Source organism: Lepisosteus oculatus, chromosome 4, assembly GCF_040954835.1.
Source record: "Lepisosteus oculatus isolate fLepOcu1 chromosome 4, fLepOcu1.hap2, whole genome shotgun sequence".
Lineage (NCBI taxonomy): Eukaryota > Metazoa > Chordata > Actinopteri > Semionotiformes > Lepisosteidae > Lepisosteus > Lepisosteus oculatus.
In genome coordinates, this window is record NC_090699.1 from 47,005,512 (window position 1) to 47,015,023 (window position 9,512).

At 39.8% G+C, this 9,512-nt stretch overlaps 1 protein-coding gene across 1 annotated transcript; it reads right to left on the reverse strand.

Annotated features, from left to right (window-relative positions):
• Positions 1-5,739: 5,739 nt before the first annotated feature.
• Positions 5,740-6,834, reverse strand: LOC102690394 (ubiquinol-cytochrome c reductase complex assembly factor 5). The gene is made up of 2 exons (XM_006630670.3): positions 6,340-6,834; positions 5,740-5,999 (listed from the first exon to the last, which is right to left on the reverse strand). The coding sequence occupies exons 1-2, from the start codon at positions 6,491-6,493 to the stop codon at positions 5,917-5,919; spliced, it is 237 nt and encodes a 78-aa protein (XP_006630733.1). The 5' UTR covers positions 6,494-6,834; the 3' UTR covers positions 5,740-5,916.
• Positions 6,835-9,512: the final 2,678 nt, after the last annotated feature.

Here is a 9,512-nt window from a genome sequence, read left to right on the forward strand (position 1 = left end):
ATCAAAACTGCACTTAAATCAATATGTAAAGCAAGTACCTGTTTGTATTACATGTAGATTGCAAGCTTTTTTTTGTCACATTTCATCATTACGCAAAATGATATACAGTATACCTTCCCATAGAAATCGCTCATCTGATACAAGGGGATGTGCTGAGTCCCTCCACACATCTCAGCAACTTCTTCATCAGATACAGGCTGCAAGCCCCTACCAGAGATTGGTACAGGAAATAGCATCTGCTACTCAGCACATGGTTAATAATAATAATAATTAATAATAATTGCTTATATAGCACTTTTCTGGACACTACACTCAAAGCGCTTTACAGGTAATGGGCTCCCCTCCACCACCACCAATGTGCAGCATCCACCTGGATGATGCGACGGCAGCCATAGTGCGCCAGAACGCTCACCACACATCAGCTATCAGTGGGGAGGAGAGCAGAGTAATGAAGACAAATTATAGATGGGGATTATTAGGAGGCCATGATTGGTAAGGGCCAATGGGAAATTTGGCCAGGACACCGGGGTTACACCCCTACTCTTTTCGAGAAACGCCCTGGGATCTCTCCACAGAGAGTCAGGACCTTGGTTTTACTTCTCATCCGAAGGACAGCACCTGTTTTTACAGTATAGTGTCCCCGTCCCTATACTGGGGCATTAGGACCCACATGGACCGCAGGGTGAGCACCCCCTGCTGAACCCACTAACACCTCTTCCAGCAGCAACCTTAGTTTTTCATTAAGCAGATGTGAACTGACCAGTTCTGATTTGCAGAGTGATATGGCTGCTGGTTAATGTACATCCTGTCCTCTTCAGGTACCACAAAAGCTATTTTAAGAGACATAGCTGATATAGTTCATGCAGCCATTATATTCCGAAGCTTCTCAGTTGGCTTTTCATTTCTTTGGGTCAGCACATAAAATACAGAGCTCTGATGAGTCATGTCATGGGGCTTTTTTTCTTTTTTATCCCAATGTGTATGAAATGATCCTCTGTTGGCTCCTTTAAGTGCAATTCCTTTAAGTGCAAGTGGGCGGAACAGTGTCTTTGTAGCAAAGGATCTGCTCTTGTGGCTGGAATTTGCCGGTTCAAATCCTGTGGCCGGCAGAGGAATCCTACTCCTTTGGGCTCCTGAGCAAGGCCCTCAACCCCAGCTGCTCCAGGGGGTGATGTACAATGGCTGACCCTGTGCTCTGACCCCAAGCTTCTCTCCCTGTCTGTGTGTTTCATGGAGTCAAAGTTGGGGTATGCGAAAAGGATGAATTCCTAATGCATATAAGTATAAGTCTATAAGTTGCAAAAAACTAATTGTTAGATAAAGCTGCAACTCAAAACTATTTATGTCTGCTTAGCAGTAAGTGGCAATAAAAAGGAAAATGTGTATCATCATGAAAGGCAAACTGAAGTGAATTTAAAACATTAACAACCAAGGAAAACATTCAACTGAAGTAGCAGGCAAAGAGTTACCTATATGCCGTTCCAGACTGAATGTAGTGGAAAGCATCGATCTTCATCAGAAGGCTCTGTAAAGAAGACTGTTGTTATATTGATGGAAAAGTATTTCTGATCAAACATTTAAATACAATAACCAATGAACCTCAGAGTTTCTGCCACTATGCTAATATTTGCTACAGCTTTTTCACTTACGTGACAGCTTGTTGTGAAGGGCTCTTTAAATATAAAATTTGATTGGAACGTTTATGTCACTTGACAACTGTAGCACCTTTGATGCATACAGAACATGAGTACATTTGTACATTTGATAAACAATGAACCCATCAAGACTTGTACAGCTTTCAAGACTCAAAACCCATCCAGAGAACTTATGACCTAGCAATTGAAAAGTCAGTTACCTTCTGCACATCATAGTGGAGACCTCTTATAGCAAACATAAGAATATATTCATAGGTCCTAATGCCTTTAGGATACTGCAAATAAGAGAAAAGTAACTATAAATGCAAAACAGATTAACCATATTTAATTAGCTTATTCTGAAAAGACAAAGACAAAAAAAGGAGCATGCCCAAGGCTGTTACTCTTCATTAGTGCTGAGAGTGTATTGTACCTTGAACTCTTCAACCAGGATTTCTTTGGCAGTACTGAAGATCATTTTGTGCAAGGAACTTGAATACTGAGTGAGGGTGTAGTCATATTCGAAACCATAGATCTCAACTTCACCCAGGCGGATCTCATTGTTAGCGTATATTGTGGCTGGATTCAGGAGGTTACACACACCAGGGGGCAGATCTGAAAAGTAAAGCATTTTACAATTAAAAGCATTTTACAAACAAGTCCATAGACCTGTACCGAGGACACAGAATGTTTTTCACATATTATGGAGAACAAACTTCAAAAATATGTTTAGCTAGATGTCCTGAGAAACAACAATTTCACTTTTATCAAACAATTGTTTCAGCATATACTTAAAAGAGCACTGGTAGAGGTCATATCAGTGACTGTTCCCAGCAAAAACTAAACCACTTTATGTCAAGGCTAACACAGTTTCACAGTTAATACCAACTGTGGGATTTCATCTCAGAAAGCCTAAGGACAATCTGAAATTTTCTCCATAAATGAAGATGAATTAGAGGGCAGGGAACTAGTTTTAAAATCTGAATTGAAGATTTTAAAATATACTAAACAGGGTTGCTGTATATGTACTGTAGTTATGGACAGCAAAATTGAAAACTTTGTCAATTTTGTCAGCACATAATTACCACTTTCAGTTCAGGCCTGCTGACCCCAGTGTTTCTCTCTAACTACTGTAAAACCGTATAGCCTTTTGACATTGGGATAACAGTTTGCTTATCAATGATTTATAACTATTATTGTTCTCTAAAACACTGCAATAAATACAGTGAGCCATTGTGTACTTAAAGATCAACCAGAATACTTGCAGAAAGTATTCAGCAGTTGACAAAAATGTGCCTACATCTGTATTTTTATCTCAATCTTAAAAGAAGTATCCAAAATCTCAAAAGAACCCTACTAAAATAAAATAGTAATTTACATTGAAAACGAACATGGAAAACAGACAAAAGTGCTCTGTATGTTCTAACTTACAAAACTGTGGTTATGTTTAGTCACATATCCGCTGCGGCACGTCCACATCGCACAAAGCAGCACTTTGTCCAGCACACCAGTTGTTCAAACCCAACATAATAACACGCTCTCGTCTACTGTCCTCCAATGAAATGGAAAACGCTACCAACACTCCAAAATAAATAACACTTAAAGGGCAACATTATACTGTCTTTAAACATCGTCGCCTGTCGAGACTTGCCATAAACAAGCCTTTTTATTTCATTATATCTTGCCCAAAGATACGTTGTGCTGTCTAATCTTTCAGCTGCACTGCTAACCGAGCTGCTGTAGTCGCCAGCCTTCTTCAAAGCAGGGTGGTGGTGATGATGCCGAACGCACCCTGTACACTTTCCTTCTGCAGCAGCTGGGCGGCAGGCTTTCGTGCTGCATCCCGCAGCAGAAAACGATGGAACGGCTTCAACACCCCAGTTGCCATTTCTGGGTATGAAGTAAAAGGAGAGCGTGGCACTTTTTACAGCATTATGCTTTTAACTTGATAAAGGCACTTTCGCTTGAATGGGCAATACGTGGCACAACCCCCTCCGGTTCGGGCAGCCTGAATGTTATTTGACAGCAAGCACACAGAGGCTAGAAAGGGTTTCCAGTTGTTTATCCAACAAATTGCAGCACCCAATCAATACCTCGTGGTTCAACAGTATCCCAAACCAAGAAGAGTCGAACACGAGATCTCCACCCTGCCCTCCCTGTCCTGCAGTGACTTGCAGTTCCTCAGTCAACAGACAAAAAGAAAACATTGATGGAAATTTCTGCAATTAGAAAAACTCACCCTCAGAGAGCTGCGTAACGTTAGACAGCATTCATGATAAGTATTCTGTTTCTGTGCGTTTGAGATAGGCACCATAGGTCTACTTTAATGTTCCGTCTTATTTGATTAATTTGAAAAATGCTGTCTTGTAAAGCCAGGTTTAAATTAATGCATTAATGTAATGAATTAATGTAAAGCCATTTGAATTAATATATAATGATTTATGAAAAATACCTAAGTTCTTAGTTTAAAAAATTGATCCATTACAATATTATGTTCAAAATATACGGCCGTGTATTTTGTGTCATGGGGTGCTCCTTGGGGGCTGTGTTTACTTGAGTTATGCAATCATGTTCTGTGTTTTCCTAAACACAGCAGAAATAATATAACAGTCATCACAGATTGGCAAACTGTTTGCCTGGACACTCATCACTTACCACACAGTTACAGGCAGATGGAGAGACACAAAACAAAGGAAGGAGGGACAGTGTGCTGTGATCCATGATAACTGCACTGCATACAGCCATTTTATGTGTCCCCTATTTAAGTCCTGAGTTTTTGGCAGAAATATAATATTATGGGGACATCCAGGGGAAGGTGGAACCAGGTCTGTGTCTTTTCCCCCATTTCTTTATTTGTTGCAGACAGTAGAGTAGGGGGAGTATAATAGAAGATATTGTTTGGGACTGCTGGAACTGAAGAGGACGCTATATACAATTGAGGGACTGTGCTGTGTTGTCTCTGTCTTAAGTGCAGAGGAAGGATGTACACTAAGATACCAGACTGATCTGAGCTGGTTTGGGACAGGGGTGTTGCTGGATGTTTTGGTTACTCTGCACCACAATGTTCATGTTTTTGTGTATATGTCCCTTATGAATCTTTTTTTTCCTGCATTCTTTATATTGATTACACTGTGATAATGTTTTGTGGTTGATAGAGGAATAAAAACTATTATTTCATATTCCTGCCTTGGGTGTGCTGACAGTTCTGTAGAATCCAATGAACCTGCATGGGGAGAAGGGCCCCAGCACCTTTAAAACAGCTAGGTGGTGAATTCAGGACTATATGTGGTGATACCTTTAGCACAAATGCTTATTTCTCCAATAAGTGTACAATTCCAAAAGATCTTTACAGAGTCTTGTTCAAATCAAAATCTATAGTCACTCCTGAGGGGAAAGCTCTATACAGGCGCCGCACTCCATGCGCCCCAATAGTCCTGGGATGCTCTTCTGGAGGTGCAGGAGGATATTCAGCTCACATTGGAAAGCCTGTACACATCTCCCCTCCCTGTAAGAGCTGGCAACCTGCAGTGGAAGATCCTGCACTCCACCCTGGCTGTTACCTCCTTTAAATCTGTAGCTAGAGATTTAGAGGGAAACTCAGTTTTCCACAGCTATGGCATCTATTCTCACCCAGCACCCATATTTAGTCTTCTTATCTGGCTCTTTATCAACCCCGACCTAGTCTTCTGTACTACTATCTTTTCAAGATGGGTTACATTTAAAAGAGGAAGAAAGCTACCCATTTCTTATCACAATGGAAAATCTTACGATATCAATACAGCAGCAGGACAAAGCTGTGGGGGCGGTCCATGGTGTTTAGGGCCCCCAAGGGCGGCACAAACGCTAAAAGAAGTGCTTCAGCAGGATATCAAAATATCAAATGACTAGCACGCCTCACTGAGTAATGAAAATGGGCTTCAGTGTACTTGAAACAGTCTTCTCCAGGCTGATATTGTCCATAGTACCTATATTAAACCAGGTTCACCACAGTACCTATCACACCTAACCATGCTTCAAATTGTTTTGTGCAATCATATGAAAGCTTGAGCAAAAATATCAGTACTTATCTAATTTAAATTACACAGCCTTTAAAACAAGCAAATGATTAAATCTGAGAAATTATTTTATTAAAATCAACTGAGAAGTTAATTTCCATCAAACCTCTTCAGTGTACAAGGTAAAACATTGTATTACAGAGAAAATAATGTGGAAATTAAGCATCTTTTCTTGACCAAGGGGGAGACATGCTCTCTGAGAACTGATATGTAGCCAGGCAGTTCATTTATCCATTTGCTTGGTTTGCCAGTCCCTCCTCTGTCTTCTTCTGATAGTTTCTCTCAGACTGTTTTCTCCTGTAAACATCATCTGGAAAACAACAACCAAATGCACCTTTATGACAGTAGGCGACTTGCTGCATATTGCATTATTAAACGAAATTTAAAAGTTAATTAACATCAGTTACATCAAAAACTCAGTTGAAACGTTTAAAATTTTAAATTTTGATAAATGAAAAAATGATATTTCTCGGATCATTGCAAAAACATCGGATTGTGCAGTTCATCACTCAAGACAAACGCTCCAAATAAACGTAGAAATGTTTTAGGATAATTAGAAAAGCGGAGCGGTACACATTAAAATGTATACCTGACGTGCTATTACTAAAACTTTTAGTAAAAGAAGCTTTATGTGCTTTATGTTGACTTACAGAAAGTCTCCTTCCCGATCCTCACATTGATCATAATCCACTCCATCACTCCTCCCAGAACGAAAAATAGTGGCAGGAATCTGTACGTACCAAAGCGACGCTTTCCCGGAACTAAGCTTAGTACATATCTAATGCTTTGACTGTTCAGAAGCATTTTCTATTTTTAATACACTTCAGGAAACTCTGAATCTTACGTCGAGACAGGAACCGTAAATAATAAACACTGAAAACACTTGTTAAAACATTTTAGTGGGTAGACTGAACACCATGCAAAACTTCCATTGCTAAGGCAGACAAGTTCGGTTTGAATCAAACTGCAACTAAAAAAACTATTCCCCAGAACGCGTTCTCTCTCTGAAACCTCTACCACTTACATCAACACCACCACCACAAAGAAAACGCTTTCTTTCACTTCCTAACAAACTAGTAGAAGTAGCTACGGAACCTCTACGGGGACAAACATCCCTTTTTCTCCTTTGTTATTGAATTCGATGATTACCATAAGCACCAACATGTTATGTTAAAAATGTTTGTCGTTACCCTTCGTATGGAAGCCTATGGAAGCCCGTTTCCGCCAGGGAAACGCAATTCTGAGATACTAAGTCGGAATTCTGAGTTGCTAAGTCGCAATTCTGAGATACTAAGTCGGAATTCTGACTTACTAAGTCGCAATTCTGAGATATTAAGTCGGAATTCTGACTTACTAAGTCGCAATTCTGAGATACTAAGTCGGAATTCTGAGTTGCTAAGTCGCAATTCTGAGATACTAAGTCGGAATTCTGACTTACTAAGTCGCAATTCTGAGATACTAAGTCGGAATTCTGAGATACCATAGCGCGTTTTTTTTTTACTCCCTGGCGGAAACGGGCTTCCATACATACTTCAGCAATTTAATTATATAAATTTATTTTTTCAGCATGTTTTAATTAAATAAGAAAATGTTAGAAAATGTTCAACATTTTACTTTAAACCTTGTACTCATGATCAAGTTCCTCTTTTTAGTGGAGTTTACTGATGGATGTTTTTTTTGTATATGAAACTCCTCACATTTATTGGCAGCCCTTTCTCTCCGTTGTTCATCATAGGTAACTAGCACTGAAACAAATTTGCCAAATACAATATCACAATAGTATATACTCTAGTGCAGTTTTTCTCAACCTGCGGCCTTCAACGTCCGACCCCTTTTTAATAAATTAGATTTGTTTGCAGTCGATTCCTTCGATAAAAAATAAAAAAATAGAACTCGCAGCACCAATAAGAGTGTGTTCTAGTCACGTAAACCCGCTTTTGAATAGATTTGCTGGTGATCAGATTAATTTTCATTCATCTTTAATTTCATTAAAGTGCTGCACGTAGGCTATAACGTCCTGAGTCCTGAGCTTTGTCACCAGTTGGCTGGGTATCATGGAATTTAATGCTGAACTGTAGTCCACAAATAACAGGGAGTGGTAAATTGTTTCGGAGTGAGGTTTTTCATGTATGGTGTTTTTACTTTGTGTGTTTCGTTCCTTTGTTGTTCCTTAGGTTGATTGTTATAAAAGAAGAACCTTTGGATGGACCTGTTTCACATGCGCTTTATTTTTCTCTATAGGTATGTTGCTTTGTTTTTTTATTTTCAATAATCAGTGCACGAGTCATATGTGAAAAAAACTTTTCTGGTGTTTTTGTGTTAGTGAATAGTTCTATTTCTGGAGTTGTATCTGTAATTAATGCTTCTTTTACTGTATGTATGGGAGACCTCCTGGGAAAAACTAAGGTTGGTGCTGGAAGTTAGTGGGGCCTGCAGGTCCATGTGGGTCCTAATGCCCAGTGTAGTGACGGGAACACTATACTGTAAAACAGGCGCCGTCCTTCGGATGAGATGTAAAACCGAGGTCCTGACTCTCTGTGGTCATTAAAAATCCCAGGGCGTTTCTTGAAAAGAGTAGGGGTGTAACCGCGGCGTCCTGGCCAAATTTCCCATTGGCCCTTACCAATCATGGCCTCCTAATAATCCCCATCTATGAATTGGTTTCATTACTCTGCTCTCCTCCCCACTGATAGCTGATGTATGGTGAGTGTTCTGGCGCACTATGGCTGCCGTTGCATCATCCAGGTGGATGCTGCACATTGGTGGTAGTGGAATGGAGTCCTCATTAACTTTACTCAAAGTAAAGTGCTTTGAGTGGAGTGTCCAGAAAAGCGCTATATAAGTGTAAGTAATTATTATTATTAATCGTTATAAAACAAGAACCTTTGGATGGACCCATTTCACATGCGCTTTATTTTACTCTGTAGCGCTCTCCTGCTGGTCCAGGTAACTCATTTACGTAGTGAACACAACGCAGAGCTAGGACATTGATTTTGGCGGGTTTGCATCTGCTACACTAGTTTGTATAAAATAAGAAAGAAAATGAATCAGTTTGTTGTAAGGGGTTAAAAACGACATGGGCCAGAAGAAGAAAATGTCAATAAAACAAATACAGACAATGAAACGTGCAAACAGAAAAAAAAGAGTCGGGGCATCAGCGATGAGGAAAGGAAAGTACTGGAAGAATGAAGGAGCAAATTTGCCTTGATTGATAAGAGATTGGCAGCCTTTCTGTTTGCTTTGTAATAAAATTATTGGCGCTTGCAAAATGTACAATGTAAAAAGATATTTTGATACTACTCGCAAGAGTTTTGACCAGCAATACCAAGTGATAAGTCTCTCAAGATAAGTAATCTAGAAAAAGCTGCTATTGCTGAGCAGAAAATCATGCAAGCTACTTTAAAAGTGTCCCAAGTGGTGATGCTAGCCGCGTTCAAAATGTCATGGCTACCCGCTAAACATGGCAAACAATTCAGTGATGGTGAACTAGTAAATTACTGTTTTCTTGAATCACAATGCCACTTTGAGGACTTGAGCAACAACAGAGAGATAATTCACAGGATAAAAAGTTTACAGCTAAGCAATGACACAGTTACGTGATGAATTGCAGAAATGTCTGAGAACCTGACAGCACAGCTAAAGGATAAAGTAGCCGCTGCTTCTGCCTTAAGTTTAGCTGCAGATGAATCTGCGGATATATACATGTTTGAGAGACCTTCATCTGGAATCTCAACTTTGTTGTGCAGTCACACAATTAGAGCCCGACTACGTGGGTTTGGTCTCCTCCAGGCAGTATTAAGTATCCCATTCATGTGAGTACTAT